We start from the raw sequence: 27,408 nt of genomic DNA on the forward strand, positions 1-27,408 counted from the left end.
ACCACCATGCCCAGATAATTAAAAAAAAATTTTTTTTTGTAGAGATGAGGTCTTACTATGTTACCCAGGCTGGTGTCAAACTCCTGGGCTCAAGCGATGCTCCCACCTCAGCCTCCCGAAGTGCTGGGATTACTGGTGGGAACCACCTTGCCTGGCCAGGATCATTTTTTACATTTAAAATTTTTTATAATTTTAGAATAATTTTTTTTCATCCTGGGTTAATTCTAAAAACAATGATTTGGGTCAGTAAATGAGTGTTTTTAATAATCCTTTTTCCCAAATAGAGATGTACCCATCACTGCCCAGCCACCATACTGGATCCGGGAGGCCATGTGGAAAGGCTCAAGGTCACTCAGAAGCCATAGGTGCTGAGTTTTTACAGTTTGAGTTCAACTTCTCCACAACCTGAGAAAGCTTAGACACCTTTCCTTTACACTCCTTCACCAACCAGAGCAGAGGCTCCCAATCCTAGCTGCATAGCAGACTCACTTGTGGAACTTTTAAAAACACAGATTCTCAGCCGCTTCGAAATGATATGTTATCATCTCCAAGATGAGGATAATTAATGTCCAGCTTGCAGGGTGATACATGAGCAGATGTGTACAAAGAGCCTAAACAAAGAGCCGGCCACATAGCAAGTCCTCAGAAGGTGGCTGACGTGCTCTGGAAGCTCTTAAGTGTTGTAACACTATGCCACTAAGCAGGAACTGGAACTCAGGAGTTGTTTGAAAGAATTGGGTGTGCTAGGTCGATGTGAAATTTGGTTTTTCCAGGTAAATATAATTTTGTATATGTGTTTTAAAACAATAAGGAAAAAAATTAAGCATTTTCTTTTAATCATTGAGCTTCACAGTTGGCTCCATGAGCATTAAACTGTCTCAGGTTGTAGGAAGCAGAAGTGCATGTTCAGGTTGCCTTAATTCAGTTCTCGATGGTGGTAGAGCATTGAAATCAGCCGTGGAGTTAAAAACCCCCAAAAACCAGAAACACCTTCCCGGCCCCAGCCCTAGGAATTCTGATTCAGAAGCTCTGGGATGAGGCTGAGAATCTGTGTTCAGAGTTCCACAGGTGAGTCTGATAATAGCTAGGATTGAGAGCCCTTGCTCTCGTTAGCAAAGGAGCTTAAGGGAAGAGTGTACAGACAAGAAAGAAGCCAGGAAACAAGATACTGCTCAAAGCCTCCCAGAGAGCCAGTCAGGAGCTGGGAGTCCCAAGTGACCCCTCAGCCGCTGGCGTCATGAGCTCCGCCCTCTGGGCTCCACCATTCTGGAGACGCAGCTGTGTTGTGTCCGCTGTTAGGGAAAGAATTTTCTCCCCACTTACTCCCTCTAGGCTCCTTCTAGATCATGGCTTCAGCTACCTCCAGGCTTCCACTTGCTGCCCTCCCTGTGTGTGTCTGTTGCCAGGGCACTTTCCTATGTCACCCACTCAGGGAGAAGATACGATTGGCTCAGTGAGTCACTGTCCTGTGGCCCAGGGCTTTCCTGCGTAGGCAGCAGCTACCCGGTGACAGGCTACGTGTGGTTTCCTTTGTTACCCAAGTCTGCGGCAATCAGCCATAAATAACAAGGATGGTGGGACTGTGGGGCCGTGTGGCACAAAGATGGATCAGAAGGAGGTGTGGGCATGGCTGGCTTCTCAGCAGGGGCAGTGTACCTGGAAGGCACTTCATTTCAGTGGGCCCTGCTGCCTGTTACAGTCACCTCTTGGTATCTGGGGAGATTGGTTTCAGGGCCTCCCTCGGATACCAACACAGATGCCCAAGTGTCTGATATAAAATGCCATAGAATCGGCATTTCACCTACACACATCTTCCTGCACCTGTTAAACCATCTCTAGACTACTTATAATACCTACAATGTGAACGCTTTGTAAATGGTTGTCATGCTGTGATTTTTATTTGTATTCTTTTTATTGTTGTTGTTGTTTCAAATATTCTCTATCTGTGGTTGGTTGAACCTGTGGACGTGTGGCCCGTGGATGCGAAGGGCTGACTGTGGTCCATTCCCAACTTTTCCGTAGCCAAATTGGACTTCTGGTCGTGCTTTTCCCACCTCTGTGCCTTTGCACATGTTCTCTTCCATATCCTGCCTGCTCATCCCAATCTGCCTATCCAGGTGCAGGCCCTTCCCACATAGCTTCTCAAGCCCACAGTCATAGTCTAGTCATAGGAAATCTAGACTTCTTATATAGCAATCAATCATGAATTGTGGAACTTGTCCTGTAATTATCCTGTGTTATTATTTTGTGAGTTTTATTTCCCCTTTCCAACTGAACCACCTTAGGGAAAGGATATTGCCTCATACAAAGAAGGTACTTGATAGCAGCATGTGGATTGGCTACCAATGGTGGTACCTTGTTTCAATAGTGCTATATCCCTTTAAAAGCATGTTTATTCTATTTTTGAAAGATCTCTCTGAGGCCATCAGCTAGGTGACAGATAAGGAAAGTAGGTTTTAGGACAGTTAAGTGGCTTGCCTGAAGTCATACTGTAGCAAAGGCAGGACTTTCCATCCAAAAACAACCAACTAGCCCTGTGTTGCCTAGAACACCCTTACTCCACCCCACCCTTGCCGGGAGACTGTGGCATGGATAACAGCAAATAAACACAGTTCACTCAGGGAGCCAAGTCACTGTGCAGTGCATCCCAGGTTTCTCACGTGATCGAGAGCTCCTCTTCATGAACCGTGGGGACTGGGCCTCGTGGGCTGGGTGCTGGGCTGTGCTTTTCTCTCGGCAGTGGGCACTCAGACCCTGACTTCTGACAGGCTGTGTCTGGGCAGTGGGACTGCTGCAAGTGAAATGGGCATGTGGGTGAGAGTATATTTGCATTTCAATTCTTTTACAAAGATAGCTAAGAAACAAAACAAAACAACAACAACAAAAAACAAAAAACAGGCCATTTTGGAAACAGGATGAGCTATTAAATTACCGAGGCCCACGTTGAAGTATGAGCACTGTTTTTGGAAATACTGGTATGGCAATTTCTATAGTAATGTAAGTTACCTAACTTTTTCTTGCCAAGTGACTAGAAAAAAGGGAGAAGTAATATATCAACATCGTTGGAATGTTGACAGTCTTTCTGGAAAGTGGCTTTAAAAGAACGTGGTCTGAAACTGTCCACTATATTCCAGTTATGTCTTATGAGCTCATAAGCAGTGTGTTGATGCTGAAGTTCTTAGTGGTGTACTGAGCACTCCAGTCTACCATGAGCCCCTCTGTGGGGAGCTGGCACCTGATGACCATGTGTGCAGTTTATTGTTGCAAATGGGAAGTACACTAGGCTGTTGTATGTTCATCATAAGTTATGTGGCAGTGGGCACTTAGGTTTTGTGACAAGGGTAGAGTGGGGCCCCATGTTCAAGTTGGAGGATCATATCAACCTATGCTGAAGAGCTATCAGGTGCTCCTAGAACATTCGACAACTTTACCTTATAAGAGAATGGTCAGGGCAATGATAAATCCCTTAAACAGCCACCTGCTGCTGAACAGCTAGCTAGGAAATAGTGTAGTGAGTAAAGAAAGCTTTTATAGATGCTACAGGACACAAACTTCTAATAATGATTGTGTTGTAATGATCATTGATTATTGTAAGGTCTTTTAATCCTTTCTAATACTTTGCCCCAAATTTTAGTATTTGGAAGCATGCTGTGCCTAAAGAAAGCTTAAGAATGATTGGTTATCTAAATAAGCACTTTTCACACTACAGGTTAGGGAATCAATTTAGTTGGTTGTGACCAGCATCTTTAAAAAATGAATTAACAAAGAAAATATCACAATATATTACATGTAGTAAGGACAAGTATTGTACTTGAAACATTTATTTGTATGTAAGTAGGTATATGTATACAGAGTCATGATGCAAAATACTTACTATGACGCACAGTTTCTAACTTATGATGATTCAAATCTTAAAAAGAATTAAAGACTGAGTGCAATGGCTCGTGCCTGTAATCCCAGCACTTTGGGAGGCCGAGGTAGGAGAATCACTTGGGGCTAGGAGTTTGAGACCAGCTTGTGCGACATAGTGAGACCCCATCTCTACTAAAAGTAAAAAAACTAGCTAGATGTTTGTGTTTGTAGTCTTGGCCACTCAATTGAGGTGGGAGGATCACTTGAGCCCAGGAATTCTAGGCTACAGTGAGCTATGATTGCACCACTGCATTCCAGCCTGGGTGACAGAATGAGACTCTGTCTCTTAAAAAAAAACATTGAATCATAGATCTAAATTTTTACTCAATCAGCGTCTGCTACTCTTTGCAGTACAAGTTCCAAAATTTAATACCCCATGTGATATGGCACTTTTAATGTATGTCACTGTATTTACTTTGAAACTTTAGACCTCATTTCTCTAACCTGTAGCTGTTTGGGTATTCTTGTTATCTTGTCTAACCCAATTTAGAATTAATATGGTTTGTGGGTGGATTAACTATAGGCTGGGCCTCAAGACAAGTAACATGGTCTTGACATTAGATTTTAAAAAGCCACACACCCAACAGAGATTTTGCTAAAACCACTAAATCCAACCAAAGCCCTGGGAGGAAGAAGGGACTATGACATGCACAGGCCATACTGCTCAGCCGCCAGCAGCTTGGGGAAGAAGGACTTCTACAACAGAATTCATTTTCTTTCTTTCCTTCTTGTTTTATTATTATTATTTTTTTGAGACAGAGTCTCTCTCTGTTGCCTAGGCTGGAGTGCAGTGGCATGACCATGGCTCACTGCAACCTCCGCCTCCTGGGTTCAAGTGATTCTCCTGCCTCAGCCTTCCAAGTAGCCGGGACTACAGGTGCCCAGCACCATGCCCGGCTAATTTTTTGTATTTTTAGTAGAGATGGGGTTTCATCATGTTGGCAAGGCTGATCTCGAACTCCTGACCTCAGGTGATCCACCGGCCTCAGCCTCCCAAAGTGATGGGATTATAGGCGTGAGCCACTGTACCCAGTCCATAATTTATTTTCTATATAACAGAATTCATTTTCTATACAACAGAATTTTATTTTTATACAGCAGAATTCACTTGTCAACAAGTTTAATGTTCAGAAAATCTGGAAAACAGTGAGTAGGAAGATGGTCTAGAAATCTGAAATCACTGGCTGGGTGCGGTGGCTCACACCTGTAATCCCAGCACTTTGGGAGGCCAAGGTGGGTGGATCACCTGAGGTCAGAAGTTCGAGACCAGCCTGGGCAACATGGCAAAACCCCATCTCTACTAAAAACACAAAAAATTAGCCTGGCCTGGTGGCACATGCTTGTAGTCCCAGCTACTTGGGAGGCTGAGAAACAAGGATCACTTGAATCTGGGACATGGAGGTTGCAATGAGCCGAGATCACGCCATTGCACTCCCGAGTAGACTCTGTCTCAAAAAACGAAATGAAATCTGAAATCACTGGGACTACCTGACTCTTTTTGTCCGGAAGTAGCCAAACAGGAAGAGCTTTGAAGGCACCAAACACTGCCTGCATTCTCCTGCCCTCGGGGCCCAGTTGTCTCATGGGTGGGGAGATCTAGGTTTGCTTACAGGGTCTCTATGGAGCTCCTTGCCGAAGTGTTTGTGTCTGCTTAGAGTTTATCTTAGAACTGCATAGTTGACCACTTGGTTGTGATGAGAGGAAGGTACAAACTGGGATTCCAGACTCCCTTATCTTATTTTGGGTGGTGACACTAACACCCCTAGTGCCAAAGGACACAGTGAATGTACACAAATATTCAGTATAGAAAATCTGATATCAACAGAGTCATGAAGCATTTTATAATAGGATTTTAATTGGCCCTATAAAAAAGTGTTGGCAGCTGGGCGCAGTGGCTCAAGCCTGTAATCCCAGCACTTTGGGAGGCCAAGGCAGGCAGATCACTTGAGGTCAGGAGTTGGAGACCAGCTGGGCCAACATGGTAAAACTCTGTCTCTACTAAAAAGACAAAAATTAGCCGGGTGTGGTGGCACATGCCTGTAATCCTAGCTGCTCAAGAGGCTGAGGCAGAAGAATTGCTTGAACCTGGGATTCAGAGGTTACAGTGAGCCGAGATTGCACCACTGCACTCCAGCCTGGGTGACACAGTGCGACTCCATCTCCCCCCCCAAAAAATAAAAATAAAAAAAATAAAATGTTGGCAATGTAAGTAACAACATCTGTGGTTGTTTTAGGATTTAGTGGTTACCATTTAAGAAGTTGGCCTCATGTCACAGATGTAGGAAGTGGCAGAGCTAATCTGACTGGCAGGTCAGTGTACTTTTCTGAAGTCTGTCACACAGGGTGTGAGGCTCAACATCAACACATAAAATTGTTGTGGCAATGAGCACAGAAACCTCAGTGGCCATTTATCTTCCTACTTGGATTGAATATATGGTGTTCCCAGAATTCAGGATGCCCTTGGATTAGAAATCGAAGTTGTACTTTTGCATTTGATTCTTACAAGTTCTTTTCTGCATTATCCATGGGCTCACCTGGGATTCTAATATTCCTTAGGATTCCCAAGGCCTCCTAATTTTCAGTTTTGGAGAGAGTAGGGGGTTGGAAGGTTGTCTTTTCAAAGGACTGCTTCCCTGCTGCTGTGAAGCCAGCAAAGTTCTGAGTTTCAGTAAAGTTTAAAGTGTCAAATTTAACTGAACTACTTTCCTAAAGGATTTCCTGATTCCTTTTGTATCTAACCTTAGAAGTAATTAACTTTTCTATGTACACATAAGGAAGTAATTCTGAGAAATTGTGATCGAACTTTTAGATACAAACTTACATATAAAAAACTAAGGAATTAGTTGAAATAAAGGTTCAGTTCAATCTCAGATTTTTTATTTTTTGAGACAGGGTCTTGCTGTGTCGCTTAGGCTGGAGGGCAGTGGCACAGTCATGCCCCACTGCAGCCTCAGTCTCCCGTGCTCGAGCGATCCTCCTGACCTCAGCCTCTTGAGTAGCTAGGACCACAGGCACATGCCCCCATGCCCAGATAATCTTCTGATTATTTTTTATTTTTTATTTTTTCTGAGCTGTCACTGTGTTGCTCAGGCTAATCTTGAACTCTTGGACTCAAGCAATTCTCCTACCTCAGGCTCTCAATGTGTTGGCATTACAGGCATGAGCCACCACACCTGGCCAGATTTTTTTTGAAAAAAATATTGCCCATTTAAATTAAGATACCAAAATATACTAATTGTAAAGTAATGGGCTTGGAGAGGTAGGTCACACCTGTAATCCCAGCACTTTGGCACGTGGGGAGGTCAAAGTGGGAGGATTGCTTGACGTCAGGAGTTGGAGACCAGCCTGGGCAATACATGGAGACCCTGCCACTCCAAATAAAATAAAATAAAATGATGTATTCATAAAGAACAGAAGAGAGTAAAGAACTTCTCTGAAATCCTATCTTGTGTTACGTTGGTATTAAAGGGTGACCCAGGGTGAGTTTAACTCATATCATCAAAATTAAATGATATGCAATAGGATTACATTTCTAAATAATGCTGTAATTTAAATTTTTCTAATACAGATGAAGAACTAGCACTGGATGGCAGTTTTGATCCAGACCTAAAAAACTATCACAAACTCCACTGGGAAACAGAATTCAAACCTGTGGCACAGCAGCTTCTCAACCGAATTCAGAGACATCATACCTTCCTAGAACCCCTGCCCATTCCCTCTTTCTAACGTGATGCAGGTGAACAGTAGAAACAGGAAGTCACGTCTCCCTCATTCTTAAGAACTGGTAACAAATGTGAACATTTTTCAGGATTAACAAACATGGAAAGTTTTTCAAGAACTGGTTTTAGTGAGTAGCCGAAGTATTTTTTAAAAATAAGCATTTCTTCTTGTTAGGTATTATGGAAAAACGTATATACATGTTATATTTCCTGTTATGAGAAATGTAAGATGAAAATATATGCATTTTTAAGTAAATGACTTTTTCTTCTATTCTCTATTAAACAATTTAGTTCTAGTCTTAAAATCTTGATTTAGCAGTTTTGGAATTAAAGTGTTCATAAGTTAAATGAACTGTGCAATGAAGGCTGTTAGATTATATAGAAAGAAGGGTAGTCAACATGAGTGGAACATGTTACAACATAGGATCTATACTAATTCTTACTACGTCAAATAATAAGGGTTCTCATTTGGTACCAGTACCTTTTTGGTCCTCATATTAAGAGAAGGAGTAAGCAGAAAAACTTAAAGAAAACTGCTTTGGGCCATTTGTTTATTAAATAAATAAAATAGATTAAAATGAGAGTTATCTTTTCATTTGAAATAAAATGACTGGACTAAGACAGTCCTTCTAATTGTAACTCTCCGTGTTTGACAGGTGACGTAATGTATTAGAAAGAATGCAGGCTTAGGTGAATGGTAGACCTGCATCTGAATCCACGCTCTCCCCTGCTACCTTTGGAGCAAGTAACTTAATTTCTTGAGCTTCAACTGTAAAATGGGAATCATATCTATTTTACTGTAGTGTAATTTGGAACAAACCATTAAATGGACAAATGGCCCAGTCCAGTGTATGATGTGGAGTGGGTGTTGAAAACACCAAGCACTTTCTTAGTTTGCCATTCTTTGTAGGATGAGTTCGGCCTTTGAATAAATGATTAAAAAACAAAAGATTGAGATTACTATTGTTATCCTATACTAGCCAAATGAAGATGAGTTGGAAATAAAAATAAATTTGCTGACTCACACCTGTAATTCAGCACTTTGGAGAGCTGAGAGGGGAGGATCCCATGAGGCTAGGATTTCAAGACCAGCCTGGGCAACAAAGTGAGACCTCATCTCAACAACAACAAAAAGTAAATTTACTACTCTGCTTGGAGAAAGGATTTTATTAACAGCTCATTTCTCACCCTACAAAACACCAAAACTCATGAGATGAGAGCAGGCATCCCAGACTGAATGGGTTCTTGAAGCCTGTTAGAATAAACCAGCTGGGCATGGTGGCTTACACTTGTAATCCCAACACTCTGGGAGGCCGAGGCAGGCATATCACCTGAGGTTGTGAGTTCGAGACCAGTCCAGTCAACATGGTGAAACCCCATCTCTACTAAAAATACAAAAATTAGCTGGGCATGATGGCACATACCTGTAATCTCAGCTACTTGGGAGGCTGAGGCATGATAATCTCTCTCTCTCTCTCTTTTTTTTTTTTTATTATTATACTTTAAATTCCAGGGTACATGTGCAGAATGTGCAGGTTTGTTACATGAGTATACATGTGCCATAGTGGTTTGTTGTTGCACCCATAACCCATCATCTACATTAGGTATTTCTTCTAATGCTACCCCTCCCCTAGCCCCCCATCCCCTGATGGGCCCCAGTGTGTGATGTTCCCCTCCCTGTGTCCATGTGATCTTATTGTTCAGCTCCCACTTATGAGTGAGAACATTGGTTTTCTGTTCCTGTGTTAATTTGTTGAGAATGATGGATTCCACATTCATCCATGTCCCTGCAAAGGAGATGAACTCATCCCTTTTTATGGCTGCATAGTATTCCATGGTGTGTATGTGCCACATTTTCTTTTTTTTTTTTTTTTTCGAAATTACATTTAAATTTTATTTTTTATTTTTATTTATTTATTTTTAATTTATTTATTATTATTATGCCACATTTTCTTTATCCAGTCTATCATTGATGGGCATTTGGGTTGATTCCAAGTCTTTGCTATTGTGAACAGTGCTGCAGTAAACATACATGTGCATGTGTCTTTATAGTAGAATGATTTATAATCCTTTGGGCATATACCCAGTAATGGGATTGCTGGGTTAAATGGTATTTCTGTTTCTAGGCCCTTGAGGAATTGCCACACTGTCTTCCCAATGGTTGAACTAATTTATACTCCCACCAACAGTGTAAAAGCATTCTGATTTCTCCACATCCTCTCCAGCATCTGTTGTTTCCTTACTTTTTAATGATTGCCATTCTAACTGGTGTGAGATGGTATCTCATTGTGGTTTTGATTTGCATTTCTCTAATGACCAGTGATGATGAGCTTTTTCTCATGTTTGTTGGCTGCATAAATATCTTCTTTTGAGAAGTGTCTGTTTACATCCTTTGCCCACTTTTTGATGGGGTTGTTTGTTTTTTTCTTATAAATTTGTTTAAGTTCCTTGTAGATTCTGGATATTAGCCCTTTGTCAGATGGATAGATTGCAAAAATTTCCTCCCATTCTGTAGCTTGCCTGTTCACTCTGATGATAGTTTCTTTTGCTGTGCTGAAGCTCTTTAACTAGATCCCATTTGTCAATTTTGGCTTTTGTTGCCATTGCCTTTGGTGTCTTAGACATGAAGTCTTTGCCCATGCCAGTGTCCTGAATGGTATTATTGCCTAGGTTTTCTTCTAGTGTTTTTATGGTTTTAGGTCTTACATTTAAGTCTTTAATCCATCTTCAGTTAATTTTTGTATAAAGTGTAAGGAAGGGATCCAGTTTCAGCTTTCTACATATGGCTAGCCAGTTTTCCCAACACCATTTATTAAATAGGGAATCCTTTCCCGGTTGCTTGTTTTTGTCAGGTTTGTCAAAGATCAGATGGTTGTAGATGTGTAGTGTTATTTCTGAGGGCTCTGTTCTGTTCCATTGGTCTATATGTCTGTTTTGGTACCAGTACCATGCTGTTTTTTGTTACTGTAGCCTTGTAGTATAGTTTGAAGTTAGGTAGCGTGATGCCTCCAGCTTTGTTCTTTTTGCTTAGGATTGTCTTGGCTATGTGGGCTCTTTTTTTGTTCCATATGAAATTTAAAGTAGTTTTCTCCAATTCTGTAAAGAAAGTCAGTGGTAGCTTGATGGCGATAGCATTGAATCTATAAAATACTTTGGGCAGTATGGCCATTTTCACGATATTGATTCTTCTTATCCATGAGCATGGAATGTTTTTTCATTTGTGTCCTCTCTTACTTCCTTGAGCAGTGGTTTGTAGTTCTCCTTGAAGAGGTCCTTCACATCCCTTGTAAGTTGTATTCCTAGGTATTTTGTTCCCTTTGTAGCAATTGTGAATGGGAGTTCACTCACGATTTGACTCTCTGTTTGTCTGTTACTGGTTTATAAGAATGTTTGTGATTTTTGCACATTGATTTTGTATCTTGAGACTTTGCTGAAATTGCTCATCAGCTTAAGAAGATTTTGGGCTGAGACAATGGGGTTTTCTAAATATACAGTCATGTCATCTGCAAACAGAGACAATTTGACTTCCTCTTTTCCTAACTGAATATGCTTTATTTATTTCTCTTGCCTGACTGCCCTGGCCAGAACTTCCAACACTATGTTGAATATGAGTGGTGAGAGAGGGCATCCTTGTCTTGTGTCGGTTTTCAAAGGGAATGCTTCCAGCTTTTGCCATTCAGTATGATATTGGCTGTGGGTTTGTCATAAATAGCTCTTATTATTTTGAGATACATTCCATCAATACCTAGTTTATTGAGAGTTTTTAGCATGAAGGGCTGTTGAATTTTGTTGAAGGCCTTTTCTTCATCTATTAAGATAATCATGTGTTTTTTGTCTTTGGTTCTGTTTATGTGATGAATTATGTTTATTGATTTATGTTTGTTGAATCAGCCTTGCATCCCAGAGGTGAAGCCAACTCGATCATGGTGGATAAGCTTTTTGATGTGCTGCTGGATTTGGCTTGCCAGTATTTTATTGAGGATTTTCCCATTGATTTTCATCAGGGATGTTGGCCTGAAATTTTCTTTTTTCATTGTATCTCTGCCAGGTTTTGGTATCAGGATGATGCTGGCCTCATAAAATGAGTTAGGGGGGGATTCCCTCTTTTTCTATTGTTTGGAATAGTTTCAGAAGGAGTGGTACCAGCTCCTCTTTGTACCTCTGGTAGAATTCGGCTATGAATCCGTCTGGTCCTGGGCTTTTTTTAGTTGGTAGGTTATTCATTGCTGCCTTAATTTCAGAACTTGTTATTGGTCTATTCTGGGATTCGACTTTTTCCTCGTTTAGATTTGGGAGGGTGTATGTGTCCAGGAATTTATCCATTTCTTCTGGATTTTCTAGTTTATATGCATAGAGGTGTTTATAGTATTTTCTGATGGTAGTCTGTATTTCTGTAGGATCGGTGGTGATATCCCCTTTATCCATTTTTTATTGTGTCTACTTGATTCTTCTAATTTTTCTTCATTAGTCTCGCTAGTGGTCTGTTTTGTTGATCTTTTCAAAAAGCCAGGTCCTGGATTCATTGATCTTTTGAAGGGTTTTTTGTGTCTCTATCACTTTCAGTTCTGCTCTGATCTTAGTTATTTCTTGTCTTCTGCTAGCTTTTGAATTTGTTTGCTCTTGCTTCTCTAGTTATTTTAATTGTGATGTTAGGGTGTTGAATTTAGATCTTCCTGTTTTCTCTTGTGGACTTTTAGTGCTATAAATTTTCCTCTATACACTGCTTTAAATATGTCCCAGAGATTCTGGTATGTTGTGTCTTTGTTCTCATTGGTTTCAAAGAACATCTTTATTTCTGCCTTCATTTCGTTATGTACCCAGTAGTCATTCAGGAGCAGGTTGTTCAGTTTCCATATAGTTGTGCAGTTTTGAGTGAGTTTCTTAATCTTGAGTTCTAATTTGATTTCACTGTGGTCTGAGAGACTGTTTGTTATGATTTCTGTTCTTTTGCATCTGCTGAGGAGTGTTTTACTTCCAATTATGTGGTCAGTTTTGGAATAAATGCGATGTGGTGCTGAGAAGAATGTATATTCTGTTGATTTGGGGTGGAGAGTTCTGTAGATGTCTATTAGGTCCACTTGGTCCAGAGCTAAGTTCAAGTCCTGGTGGATATCCTTGTTAAGTTTCTGTCTCATTGATCTTTCTAATATTGACAGTGGGGTGTTAAAGTCTCCAACTATTATTGTGTGGGAGTCTAAGTCTCTTTGTAGGTCTCTGAGAACTTGCTTTATGAATCTGGGTGCTCCTGTATTGGTGCATATATATTTAGGACAGTTAGCTCTTCTTGTTGCATTGATCCCTTTACCATTATGTAATGCCCTTCTTTGTCTCTTTTGACCTGTATTGGTTTAAAGTCTGTTTTATCAGAGGATAGGATTGCAGTCCCTGCTTTTTTATTTTTTTGCTTTCCATTTGATTGGTAAATATTCTTCCATCCCTTTATTTTGAGCCTGTGTGTGTCTTTGCATGTGAGATGGGTCTCCTGAATACAGCACACCAATGGGTCTTGACTCTTTATCCAATTTGCCAGTCTGTGTCTTTTAATTGGGACATTTAGCCTGTTTACATTTAAGGTTAATATTGTTATATGTGAATTTGATCCTGTCATTATGATGCTAGCTGATTATTTTGCCTGTTGCAGTTTCTTCATACCATCAATGGTCTTTACAATTTGCTATGTCTTTGCAGTGGCTGGTACTGGTTGTTCCTTTCCATGTTTAGTGCTTCCTTCAGGAGCTCTTGTAAGGCAGGCCTAGTGGTGACAAAATCTCTCGGCATTTGTTTGTCTGTAAAGGATTTTATTTCTCATTCACTTACGAAGCTAAGTTGGGCTGGATATGAAATTCTGGGTTGAAAATTCTTTAAGAATGTTGAATATTGGTCCCCACTCTCTTCTGGCTTATAGGGTTTCTGTCAAGAGATCCACTGTTAGTCTGATGGGCTTCCCTTTTTGGATAACCCGACCTTTCTCTCTGGCTGCCCTTAACATTTTTTCCTTCATTTCAACCTTGGTGAATCTGACAATTATGTGTCTTGGGTTGCTCTTCTCAAGGAGTATCTTTGTGGTGTTCTCTGTATTTCCTGAATTTGAATGTTGGCCTGTCTTGCTAGATTGGGGAAGTTCTCCTGAACAATATCCTGAAGAGTATTTTCCAGCTTGGTTCCATTCTCCCCGTCACTTTCAGGTACACCAATCGACGTAGATTTCGTCTTTTCACATGGTCCCATACTTCTTGCAGGCTTTGTTCATTTCTTTTCATTCTTTTTTCTCTAATCTTGTTTTCTTGCTTTATTTCATTGAGTTGATCCTCAATCACTGGTATCTTTTCTTCTGCTTGATTGATTTGGCTATTGATACTTGTATATGCTTCATGAAGTTCTTGTGCTGTGTTTTTCAGCTCCGTCAGATCATTTATGTTCTTCTATAAACTGGTTATTCTAGTTAGCAATTAGTCTAACCTTTTATTCAAGGTTCTTAGCTTCCTTGCATTGGATTAGAACATGCCCCTTTAGCTTGGAAGAGTATGTTATTACCCACCTTCTGAAGTCTATTTCTGTCAATTTGTCAAACTCATTCTCTGTCCAGTTTTGTTCCTTGCTGGCAAGGAGTTGTGATCTTTTGGAGGAGAAGAGGCATTCTTGTCTTTGGAATTTCAATCTTTTTGTGCTGGTTTCTCCCCATCTTTGTGGATTTATCTACCTTTGGTTGTTGATGTTGGTGACATTCAGGTGGGGTCTCTGAGTGGGCATCCTTTTTGTTGATGTTGATACTATTCCTTCCTATTTGTTAGCTTTCTTTCTAACAGTCAGGCCCCTCTGCTGCAGTGCTGCTGGAGTTTGCTGGAGGTCCATCCAGACCCTGTTTGCCTGGGTATCACCAGCAGAGGCTGCAGAACAGCAAAGATTGCTGCCTATTCCTTCTTCTGGAAGCTTTGTCCCAGAGGGGCACCTGCCAGATGCCAGCCAGAGCTCTCCTGTATGAAGTGTCTGTCGGTTCCTACTGGGATGTGTCTCCCAGTCAGGATACACGGGGGGTCAGGGACCCACTTGAGGAGGCAGTCCATCCCTTATCAGAGCTGGAACGCTGTGCTGGGAGATCCGCTGTTCTCTTCGAGCCAGCAGGCAGGGAGGTTTAAGTCTGCCGAAGCTGCACCCAGAGCCGCCCCTTACCCCAGGTGCTCTGTCCCAGGGAGATGGGGGTTTTATCTGTTAGTCCCTGACTGGGACTGCTGCCTTTTTTTCAGAGATGCCCTGCCCAGAGAGGAGGAATCTAGAGAGGCAGTCTGGCCACAGCAGCCTTGCTGAGCTGCGGTGGGCTCTGCCCAGTTCAAACTTCCCAGTGGCTTTGTTTCATGAAAATCTCTTGAACCTGGGATGTGGAGGTTACAGTGAGCTAAGATTGTGCCACTGCACTATACCTGGGCAACAGCACAAGACACTCTTTCAAAAAAAAAAAAAAAAAAAAAAAAAAAGAACCTACATTTCTAGGAACAAATAGACTTTCAAAGAATGGTTCTAGTCTGGGGCTCATACCTAATGTGGCTCAGCAAAATCCTCTAGGGACACTCACTTTATTGTAGTCCATAATGTAAGTATATGCTGGTAGATTCACTCCAATAGATGAAATCAGTTTAAGTCACAGGGGCTAATTTATCTAAAACATTCACAGATATAATGTATTTCATTCATAGCAAGCTATTTATTCTACTTTTAGGGAAAAGAAAAATCAAACTCTCCCCTCCCTAAACGGCCCCCTTCATATTTATGACTAATATAGTAACTCATGGTGGGATCCCATTATACCTATTCTCTTCCATACTTAACTGCTCCCCTTAGACCCACATACAAGCTGGACCATTTGGAACCATCTACTTAAACAAAACCTGTGGTTAAAAAAACACGTAAAATCTACCATTTTAACTATTTCAAGTGTACAGTTCAGTAGTTTAAGTATATTCACATTGTTCTGCAACAGATCTCTAGAACTCTTTCATCTTGTAAACTAAAGCTGTATGCACCAAACAACTCCCCATTTTCACCCCCACCAGCTCCTGGCAACCATCATTCTGTTAATACTTTCGGTTTCTATGACTTTGACTACTTGATATCTCATATAAGTGGAGCCATACAATATTTGTGTATGTATGTGACTGGTTTATTTCGCTTAGCATAGTATTATCAAGGTTCATCCATGTTGTTGCCTGTGATAGGATTTCCTTCCTTTTTTTTTTTTTTTCTCTTCCCTGAGACAGAGTCTCTGAACAGTCTCTGTTACCCAGGCTGGAGTGCAATGACATGATCTTGGCTCACTGCAACCTCCGCTTCCCAGGTTCAAGTGATTCTTCTGCTCAGCCTTCTAAGTAGCTGGAATTACAGGCATGCACCACCATGCCTGGTTAATTTTTGTATTTTTAGTGGAGATGGGGTTTCACCATGTTGGCCAGGGCTGGTCTTTGAACTCAGGGCCTCAAGTGATCCACCTGCCTCAGCCTCCCAAAGTGCTGGGATTATAGGTGTGAGCCACCTGTGCCCTGCTGCTTTCTTTCCAAGACTGAATAATATTCCATTCTATGTATATACCACATTTTGTTTATCCATTCATCTGTCAGTGAACATTTGGGTTGCCTCCATATCATGGCTATTGTGAATAATATTGCCATGAATATAGGTGTGCAAATCTCTTTAAGATCTTGTTTTCAGTTCTTTTGTGTATATACTCAGAAGTGATGTCTTCGTTCAAGTTGACGTAACAAAAAATATAGTTTGGGTGACTTAACAAAAGTTCATTCCTCACAGTTCTTAAGACTAGGAAGTCCAAAGTCAAGGTGCTGGCCAGTTCACTTTGTGGTCAAGGCCCTCTTCCTGGTTTGCAGAGGGCTGCCTTTTTGCTCTATCTTCATATGGTGGCGACAGAGATCATCTCTCATCTGTCTCTCCTTAGAAGGGTTTACTGCCACTCATGTGGGCTCCACCTTCCTGACCGAATCACTTCCTGAAGACCATAGGGCTTCAACCTGTGAATTTTGGGGGAACACAAATATTCAGTCCACAGCAAGTGGAATTGCTGTGTCATATGGGAATTCTATTTTTAATTTTTTGAGGAACCTACATCGTGTTTAAGTGGTGATTATCATTTTACATTCTTACCAATACCACGTAAGCATTCTGATTTCCCCACATCCTCACCAACACTTATTTTGGGATTTTTAAAAATAGTAGCCATCCTGATGGGTGTGAGGTAATGTGTCTTTGTAATATTGATTTACATTTCTTATAATTAGTCATGCTGAGCACCTTTTCATAATTTTTGTTTGTTGGTCATTTGTATATCATCTTTGGAGAAATGTCTATTCAAGTCTTTGGCCTTTTTTTTTTTTTTTTTTTTGAGATGAAGTCTCGCTCTGTCACCAGGCTGAAGTGCATGGAGTGCAGTTGTGCAATCTCAGCTCACTGCAATCTCCGCTTCTCAGGTTCAAGCCATTCTCCTGCCTCAGCCTCCTGACTAATCCCAGTGGGTTACAGGTGCACACCACCACACTCAGCTAATTTTTGTGTAGAGACAGGGGTTTCACTATGCTGGCCAGGATGGTCTCGATCTCCTGACCTCATGATCTGCCTGCCTCGGCCTCCCAAACTGCTGGGATTACAGGCATGAGCCACCACTCCCAGCCCCATTTTTTAGTTATTTTTTGAGTTGTAGGAATTCTTCATATATTCTGGTTATTAACCTCTTATCGAATATATAATTTGTAAATATTTTCTATCCCATAGGTTGCCTTTTCACTCTGTTGATTGTCCTTTGATGAACAAATATTTTTAAGTCTGATGTAATTCCATTTTTTTCTTTTGCTGCCCATACTTTGTGTCATATCTAAGAAATCATTGCCAAATCCAATATTGTGAAACTTTCCCCCTGTGTTTTCATCTAGTTTTACAGTTGTCAGTCTTACATTTAGGTCTTTGAGTTTTTTAATACATAAGGGTCCAACTTCATTCTTTTGCATGTGCGTATCCAGTTTTCCTAGCATCATTTGTTAAAGAGACTGTCCTGTCCCTACTGAGTGGTCTTGGTACCTTTGCTAAAGATCATTTGGCCATATATGTGAGAATTTATTTCTGGACCTTATTCCATTGGCCTGTATGTTTGACTTTGTGCCAGTTCCACATTATTTTGATTACTGTTGCTTTGCAATATGTTTTGACATCAGGGAGTGTGAGACCTCCAACTTTGTTCTTTTTCAAGATTGTTTTGGCTATTCAGGGTCTGCTGAAGATTCTAGATGATTTTTAGCATGGAATTCTCTACTTCTGTGAAAAATGCCATTGGGATTTTGAAAGAGATTACATTGAATCTACAGGTCACTCTGGGTGACCATGAGATGTCTTTCCATTTATTTGTGTCTTTAATTTCTTAGTAATGCTTTACAGCAGGGGTCCCCAACCCATGGACCAGTATTGGTCTGTGGCCTGTTAGGAACTGACTGCACAGCAGGAGGTGAGTTGTGGGCAAGCAAGCATTACTGCCTGAGCTCTGCCTCCTGTCTGATCAGCTGCAGCATTGGATTTTCATAGGAGCTGAACCCTATTGTGAACTGTGCATGTGAGGGATGTGGGTTGTAAGCTCCTTATAAGAATCTAATACCTGATGATCTGAGGTGGAACAGTTTTATCCTGAAACCATCCCCCACTGCACTGTCCACCCTGGGTCCATGGAAAAACTGTCTTCCATGAGACCAGTCCCTGGTGCCAAAAAGGTTGGGAACTGCTGCCTTACAGTTTTCAATGTGTAAGTCTTTTGTCTTAGTCTGTTTAGGCTGCTGTAACAAAATACCTTAGACTGGGTAATTTATAGGTAACAGAAATTTATTGCTCACCAGTTTTGGAGGCTGGAAAGTCCAATATCAAGGATTTGGTGCCTAGTGTCTTCTTCCTCACAGATGGCATACTCTAGCTCTGTCCTCACATGGTGGAAGGGGAGCTTCCCAGACCTCTATTAAAGGGCACTAATCCCATTCATGAGGGCAGAGCCCTCTTGACCTTATCACCTCCCAAAGGCCTACTTCTTAATACCACCACATTGAGGATTACATTTCAACGTACAACATACATCAACATACAAATGTGGGGGGAGACACAAACATTCACACCATCGCATATCTCCTTGGTTTATTCCTGAGTATTTTATTCTTTGTGATGCTATTGTAAATGGAATTGTTTAATTTTTTTGGATCATTCATTGCTACTGTATAGAAATACAACTGATTTTTGTGTGCTGATTTTGTATCCTGCAACTTTGCTGAATTTATGCTTCCTCTTGATCACACTATCCTCTGCTAGGGAAGAGCTAGGGTGAGCAAAATCCCCAACTTTCCTAGCCTTTAGGTGCAGCCTTTTCCTGGCTTTGCATTTGCCTTAGTGCTGCAGTTTCCCAGTTGGTTTCTAGAGTTCTCACAAAGATATTCTGGCCCATATATTGTTAACTTAGTGTCTCTGGGAGAATAAGGACATGGAATTCCCAAGTCCATCATCTTGCTGACATTACTCCCATCTACTAGCATTAACAAAAAAAACTAGTATGATTCGTATATGATATTCACATATACAAATATGCTAATAAAATTTGATTCGTATATGATATTCACATATATGAATATGCTAATAAAATTTCAGAGTATATTGATAAAAAAATGCTTATCCAACAAGTTTTACTTACCTACTTATCTCCCGGTGGTCTGTATCAAAATCAACCTCATTCTTAGAGATGATTAAGTTTGGCTTAATAAAAATTTTCCCAAATATGGCCAAAAAAACTCATATTTTAACTCTTGAATCCTGGGAACCTCAACCAGAAATCTTCTCATATTATTTTAGAAAAAAATTTTCCTCTGGTTGGGGAAGGTTTTGATATCCCCAGTGTAATGTACCTTCCCTAATTATTTTGAAAACTACTGGTTTCAAAGATTATATAGTAACATTAGAAATCCTGTGTGTTTACTTTTGAGAAAACACTCAAACAGGAAGCACCTGTTAAATGGGAGGCATTGAAACATTAACTTTGTATCACATGCACTCTTATTACTTTAGGTAACATATTTTTTAACTCATTGAAAGTTTGATTTCAATTTCTAAGTGATTATAAGTTCCAGTGGACTAAATGCATTCTAGTTGATCTTGTTTTGTGATCACTCTACTGCTGATTAGAATCTCTACTAGAAATTTTGTATTTTCAAGAGGAGGAACAAAGAACAGAAATGGGATAAATAAAATTTTAACTATCTTATTGGGTTCAATTGTATTGCTATAGTGAGAGAACTCCATAGCAGGCAGAAGAGGACAAAGGCGTGATGCATATTCGATGAGTAATGTACTTATAAGTTTCTTTAAATATAAAACATATTGAAGATAATACTCTATTTTTAGCTAAGGTTATAGTCTTGTCTTCTCACAAGAGTAAATATCCTTGATGACAGGTACCACCTCTATTCAAAATTGATTGCTCCCAACCCTCACTTCCACACTACCCCATACATTTGGAGGCAGGCACTAGATTGAGCTCAATAAATGTTTTGAGGAGTAACAGAGTTATCATCACAACCGCTTCAGTTAAACTTAGAGCTATTTCTACTTGTCTGATAAAGTGTCATTTTTTGTTCTGCAGTCTCTCCCTAATGAATCCTTCTTTCTAGTAATTCTTAACATTCTATTGGAACTCTAAAACAGTTCAAAAGAGAGCAGGCATAGGGGCATACCAGTCATTTCCAAGATAAATAAAAATGGTCTTACATAAGATTCTAAAGAAAGTCCACTCTTCTTTGTATCTATCTTTCAAAATGGCTTCAAGTGTTTTGCCATTTAAAAGCAGTCTCATCTGATTACAGCATTATTTAATTGGCTTATGAAAGTAGGTAGAAACTCAAAATTATTACTAATAGTGAAGTCATGACTTTTTAAGAGATTGAGACAGCACATAAAATTGGAGAAAAATTCTTCTTTATTGAAAAATACCAGTAATACTGACAGACTTCAAAAGCAATTCACGCTTCCAGAATACAAAGTACTTAATACATATTTTCAAACCTGTTTGCATTTCAAACAAAGTTAGCGTTTTTGTAAATCAAATGTGATAACCCGACTAAAAATGTTTTCCAGCTTTATTATTTAAGGAGCTGCACAACCTTTAAAGGGGGGACCAGGAGGCAGGCAGAGGCAGAGACACAGAATGCACCCAGGACTGCGCAGCAGTCTACAGCAACATATCCCACAACTTCGATGCTGGAAACACAACTACTGCGCAAGACAGCTGCCCTCCAGTGTCAGGATCCTGTGAAACAGCATATCAGAAGATCGCCAGCTTCTTGTAATTTACACACTTTCATTTAGGATTGCTTTTGGAAGAAAATCTTTAAGAATGCCATTATAATTTAATATCCAGAACCCTGAATTTAAAAAACTAATGAGAGAAATTAACTGTTACCATCAAAATGGTTGTTGCTGAGCTGTGTGAGTAGGAATTCTACGCTTTTTTAGATGCAAGAAAATTAACACATAATGCAAGTTTAATTTGAAATCACACAAGTTATGTATGTAGGCTCAGATAGTAGCAATGTTCACTTTTATTACTAATAGCTTAACTGAAACAGCCATCTATTCATTCCTCCAGCAGGAATAGCAGCACCAAGATCTTCTAAAATTCTTTATATATAAAGCTTAAGTCATTATCCAAGTCCCATCTTTGCATGCTCCAATTCTTGTTATCTTATTTAACATAAAAGCAACAGGATTTGGAGAATTACTATTTGCTGTATTAAAACAGTTACACAGCATCTTGTACTGTCAAAAAGCAAAATACTTGAATGGCAGCCTGTCTTCACAGCTCTAAACTTGAAGCTGCCAAACAGTCACTGCTTGCGCCAGCAGTGGGTTTTCCACAGAAAAATAGCAGAAACTAAAGGAATCATGGCACAATGGATTTCTGAATTATTTTGTCTACCATTGGTCCTGGGGTTTAGTACCTTCCCCTTGTAGACTATATCTGCTGATCATTCCAGAATCATCTTTAATGAAGGAAAGGCATCAGGTCATATAGCGGGTAATGGCTCTCAGAGCATAAAGGAGTTCTGCTTGCATCCTAGCTTCTATAAGAAGCAGATTAACATGAACCTGAATATAAAATACAACATCATATAAGGAAGGGTTACAAACATTCACAATCAGTTTTTCAGTGAATCTAATGAACACATAAAATAAGTACACGTCCTACACTTCCTATGTAGTACAGAATAACTTATCCTTGGGTTTGTTGAACAGATTATCAATTTCTCAAAACAGCTGTCTTTTTTTTCCTGATACACAGTTTCACTCTTTCCCAGGCTCGAGAGCAGTGGCATGATCTTGGCTCACTGCAACCTCCACCTCCTGGGTTCAAGCAGTTCTCATGCCTCAGCCTCCCAAGTAGCTGGGACTACAGGTGCATGCCACCATGCCCAACTAAGTTTTTGGTATTTTTAGTATCACCATGTTGGACAGGCTGGTCTTGGACTCCTGACCTGAAGTGATCTGCCTGCCTTGGCCTCCCAAAGTGCTGGGATTACAGGTGTGAGCCACCATGCCCGCCCTAACATTATTTTTGGATAGATGGTTTGAGCTTTCATTTATATTTTACCATATTTCTTGGAGGTTTGTTACATGTCAGAAAATCTAGACACTGTTTTATCAGAATAACAACTTCCCCTGCCAAATCATTATTCAGTAATTTCTATAAAGATGTTTCAAAGAGAACAGACACTTCTACATATACACAGCTTTTATAAAACAGTCTTTCTTCTACATGCTGACAGCCATGCCAGCACTTCTGAAGATGGGCCAGCCCACCTGTGCTCCCTATCTTTATTCTTTTACTCTATCACCATAATGAGGTTCCCTTCTGAAGGGGTACCTGAGACAGCTGTCCTGGAATGTTTTTCTTTGGGTTGGGAGGGGTGATGGAAAGGGTTTCAGACCAATTAGGTTAGGTGAAGGAGACTACGAATCATTGCTAAGTTACAGAGTAAACAAGCCACAATAGGCACATACCTTCTCAGAGTGTTTGAATTGCCTCCAGAAGCTTTCATACATTCTTTTGGTAACCTTTTCAGGAGTACAAACAACAGTTTTGATATAAACTTTAAAGCTACGATCCAATAGCTGGTTAATTTCACCGTAGTCATAATCATCGTATCTGTTGAAAGACATAAGGAGAATTATGATATTTTCAGTGTATAACCTGTTTTCATGTTACAAAAGTATACACATCAATAATTAATGCTGTATTTTTTCCCTCTTTGTGTAGGCAGCTGTCCCCAAAAATGATAGAGCTTTACAACTGCAGGTGGATGAGTGAGTATAAGGGATAAGAAACAGAGTACTTAGGGAGAGTAACAGAACATTTTCTACTACCCAAGTAAATCATTCCTGAAAGCTGACAATATTAACGTAGCACTGGGTACCAAGCAGTAGTGTACATTTGCAATCATGAATATGCAGCCACACTGAGGAACAAACTATTATTGAGACGGAGTCTTGCCCTGTCACCCAGACTGGAGTGCAGTGGTGCTATCTTGGCTTACTGCAACTTCCGCTTCCTGGGTTCAAGTGATTCTCTCACCTCAGCCTCCTGAGAAGCTTAGGATCACAGCTGTGTGCCACCATGCCCAGCTAATTTTTGTATTTTTAGTAGAGACAGGGTATCACCATATTGGCCAGGCTAGTCTAAAACTCCTGACCTCAAGTGATCCACCCGCCTTGGCTTCCCAAAGTACTGGGATTATGGGCATGACCCACTGTGCCTGGCTGAACAAATTCTGAGAACAGATTTTGAGTATTATCAAAATTAAACAAAATAATTATGTTTGTTATTGGTACTAGTACATTCTCTATATATACATATAGAGAAATTCACTTGTGTAAATAAAAATAATTAGAATTACCTTACTCATGTTTCTAGGAGTTTCTGGGGTCAAATGAGAAAAAAGGCAGGGGCTGTGGGCAGAAGGATGGTCTATACTTAGGAGAGCCTATCCTGCTTTAAGCCAAGATGGCTCTGCATGTACTAGTTGTCTGCTTTGCTGCACTGGGTAATGGATTCCTGATGACATAGGTACTGAAGTCTCCTATTGAGTTTTCAGGGGAAAGAGGAGAAAGGTCTTGCAAAGCTGGTTCTACAACCATTCAGGAGGCTAAAGTCAATAGTCTGGCTACTGATTAGTGGGAAATTAGTTTAAAGTTGGTCAGATGTACCTCAAATGCCAGATCAGTTTAGAGTAGATTAACTAGGGTTTGTAGGTTTTGACCAGAGTCTCTAATAAAATGAATAGAAAGCCTGATTTTACAGTGAAAATAGTTAACTAGTAAGCACTGTAGCTCAGAGTTTGTGTGCATGTGTGAGAAGGTGGTATACAATGACTGCATTTTCATTATAACATAATAAAAACATAACAGCAAGGACATGAAAGTTTTGCATTTTTATTAGGTATTATTGAGAGCAAGTAATCCTCAGAGGGAGCCTAAGAACAGCCAGAGGGGCAATATAAGGGTACTAATTTCCAAGGAGGTAGAAACATAAATGTATCAGGAGACAGATGATATGAAGAGAAAAGATACTAAAGGTGTTCAGTGACAAACTTTGTTCTAGGACCAGCTTGCTTGTCCTCCCTTTCCTGGAGGCAGCTGTCATTCAACTCTTGTCAAAGTCCCTAACTCTCCCTCCTGCCTCGCTAGGAAAGAGGAGAAAAAACTAAGTTGCAATAAAGTGGTTCTTTGAAGCATAAATAGCATAAAAATAAGTTATAGGGGAGGGGATGGGTTTTGATTATGTGTGTGTCCATGTGCACATGCACTCCAAGCACTTGAATAATTTGGCCCAGAGGAAAACATCTTTTTATAAATACAGAAAGAAGACTAACCTTATTCCAAACATGCAGTGAATATAGTTCCAAATTGCCCGCCTAAGCATTGAGGTATCAACATCTTTGTGCATTGCCATTGTATTATAAGTAAGATTGTAGGCAATGTGAAATTTTTCATCAATCAACTGTCCCACATCTGGATAAAGGCGATTTACCAAAGAATAACCATGATCTTCCCAGCAATAGTCCTAAATACAGGGAATAGAACAAATGTGAATAATTAAAATGTGGTCAAGTACAATTCTTTATCTACAGCTCTGTAGTATGGTAAAAATGATTGTCATTTGGTTGGCAATCCAACTGGCTTTCATCCCTAACTCTCAGCTTCTTGCACTCCAATCTTTTTTCAATTTCCATACTGTAACATGCAAAAGGTTGTGTTTTATAACTCAGTGAGTTTAAAAACTAATAGTCTCATCTGAAAAAAAAAAACCTAGTAGTCTCCTCCCTTTACACATCGGCCTTTCTCTCTTTCACTCTCTCTCCACTCAGCCCCCAGATGTGACCATCTTGGGAGTCCCCTCTCCTTTTCCATTGCTGCAGCCATTCAAAATGGCATTCAAATAATGAGTAAGTGTGTTTTAAGAGACAAGGTCTCACTCTGTTGCCCAAGCTGGAGTGCAATGGTGTGATCACAGCTCACTGCAGCCTCCAATTCCTGGGATCAAACGATCCTCCCTGCCTCAGCCTCCTGAGTAACTGGAACTACAGGCACAGGCCACCTTGCTTGGATACTGTTTAAAATTATTTGTAGAGATAGGGTCTTGTTTGGCTGCCCATGCTAGTCTTGAATGCTTGGCCTCAGTGATTTTCCCATCTTGGTCTCTCAAAGTGCTGGGATTACACGTGGCAGCCACCAGATCTGGCCAAATTTTGTGAATTTTTAATTCAACACATCCAGCACCCATTCCTTCTCCTACCCCCACTTCTGCCTTTTAGCCCTATTAACTGAGTCTCCTAATTAGTTTTCCTATATTAAATCTCCTTGCCTCCTTTCTTTCCACCTGAAACAAGACTTAATAAGCCCCTACTTCTTTGTTGCTTTTCTAAAAACACCTCTTTGATATTATGCCATCACTCTGGTCAAAGCCTACAAACCCTGTATAATCTACTGTAAACTGCTTTCACATTTAAGGCACACCTAACCAATTTTAAACATACACCACTAATCAGAAGTAGGAATCTTTAGCTTGAAGCTCTCAGCAGCCAGCCAATCTCTTTGTAATTCCTTCCTTCACTCTATCCCTCAACCTAAGCTTAATTATTGTCTATTCTCTTCTACTTACAATACCCTTTTTACTATCCAAATTCTTCAAATCCTAATGTCTCTCCATAAAATTTCCAGTCCACACGATGTCTTCAATTTCTAATCTATTGTATAATTATTCTGTAATTCTTCCTTGTGCCTAAATTTTGTCCCTTAGTTTATTTTTATTTTATTTTATTTTATTTTTTTTTTTTTTTTTTTGAGACTGAGTCTGGCTCTGTCGCCCAGGCTGGAGTGCAGTGGCGCGATCTCAGCTCACTGCAAGCTCCGCCTCCCGGGTTCACGCCATTCTCCTGCCTCAGCCTCCCGAGTAGCTGGGACCACAGGCGCCCGCCACTTCGCCCGGCTAGTTTTTGTATTTTTTAGTAGAGACGGGGTTTCACCGTGTTAGCCAGGATGGTCTCGATCTCCTGACCTCGTGATCCGCCCGTCTCGGCCTCCCAAAGTGCTGGGATTACAGGCTTGAGCCACCGCGCCCGGCCTTATTTTTATTTTTTGAGACAGGATCCCACTCTGTCACCCAGGCTGGAGTGCAGTGGCTCCATCAGGGCTCACCGCAGCCTCAACCTTCCAGGCTCAAGTGATCTTCCCACCTCAGCCTCCTAAGTAGATGGGACTACAGGTACACACCACCACACCTGGCTAATTTTATTTTATTTTTGTGTGGAGACAAGTTTTCCCCTTGTTGGCCAGGCTGGTCTTGGAATGCCTCGGCTCAGGAGATCCACCTGCCTCAGCCTCCCAAGGTGCTGGGATTACAGGTGGGAGCCAGTATGAGGCCCCTTAGTTTCTTGAGCAAAGAAACAAAATCTTATGGTTCTCAAATATTTTCATAATTCTGGTAAAATAGTTATTATTTAACACTGGCCCCTAATAATATTTGGGAATGCTGGGAGTATCAACTCATCTGAATTAAATACTTACACAATAAAAATTTTAAGATACACATACATTGAAACTACAGTATGATTCCATGGATGGATTAGAAACAGTCTTTCAGCTTTTATTCTGAAACAAGAAGAGATACTGCCTGGAAAGCACTTAGCATAGTTCTTAAATCTAAGTGGCTCTTTTGTATTTTAAGTCAGACTGAGATGTTTCTAGTCAATCATGTACATACAAGTTGCAATTTTACCTGGACACGAAATGTTGGAACATGCATCCCATGTCTAGAGAAATCTTTATAGCCATAACTAGTATCCTCAAAATGACGAGATACATCTCTTGCTGGTGTAACTTCATCATCATCTGGGGAAAAAGGCCATTGAAAGGTTTTTAAAAATGGGATGCTAGTTAAAATTGACTTTACCCAAAGCAAGTAAAAATGGCATAACCCTTTCTCTGTTACTGAGTAACCAGTATCAACCAAAATAGTCTTACAATTATACAAAGTAGTTTACTTGCTAGTAAATAGAATAAAGGAGATTCTCTGTCATAAAATGAAAACTCATAGTCGAATTCTCTATGCCTTTTATTGCCTCTTTCATAGACCCTCTCTCTCTCCTCCCATTCCAATTTATATGTATTAGGTTCTACTTATTCAAAGTATGAACATACTTGTGGATAA

General features: G+C 40.3%; 2 protein-coding genes across 5 annotated transcripts in view; one reads left to right on the forward strand and one right to left on the reverse strand.

The window, feature by feature from the left end:
• The window catches only part of ARMC2 (armadillo repeat containing 2), a 126,907-nt gene extending 118,802 nt beyond the window's left edge, over nucleotides 1-8,105 (forward strand). For both annotated transcript variants that reach the window (XM_025381936.1, XM_025381935.1), the window contains one exon: nucleotides 7,481-8,105. In XM_025381936.1, coding sequence (XP_025237721.1) covers nucleotides 7,481-7,638 — 158 coding nt within the window. In that variant the 3' untranslated portion in view covers nucleotides 7,639-8,105. The remainder of the gene's footprint in view (nucleotides 1-7,480) is intronic.
• A 12,494-nt stretch (nucleotides 8,106-20,599) lies between these two features.
• The window catches only part of SESN1 (sestrin 1), a 107,461-nt gene continuing 100,652 nt past the window's right edge, over nucleotides 20,600-27,408 (reverse strand). For all 3 annotated transcript variants that reach the window (XM_025381940.1, XM_025381941.1, XM_025381942.1), the window contains exons 7-10: nucleotides 26,977-27,089; nucleotides 24,572-24,762; nucleotides 22,704-22,848; nucleotides 20,600-21,791 (exon numbers count right to left, since the gene is read on the reverse strand). In XM_025381940.1, the coding sequence (XP_025237725.1) occupies nucleotides 21,705-21,791; nucleotides 22,704-22,848; nucleotides 24,572-24,762; nucleotides 26,977-27,089 (536 nt within the window). In that variant the 3' untranslated portion in view covers nucleotides 20,600-21,704. The remainder of the gene's footprint in view (nucleotides 21,792-22,703; nucleotides 22,849-24,571; nucleotides 24,763-26,976; nucleotides 27,090-27,408) is intronic.

This window comes from Theropithecus gelada, chromosome 4 (genome assembly GCF_003255815.1).
Source record: "Theropithecus gelada isolate Dixy chromosome 4, Tgel_1.0, whole genome shotgun sequence".
In the NCBI taxonomy this organism is placed as follows: Eukaryota; Metazoa; Chordata; class Mammalia; order Primates; family Cercopithecidae; genus Theropithecus; species Theropithecus gelada.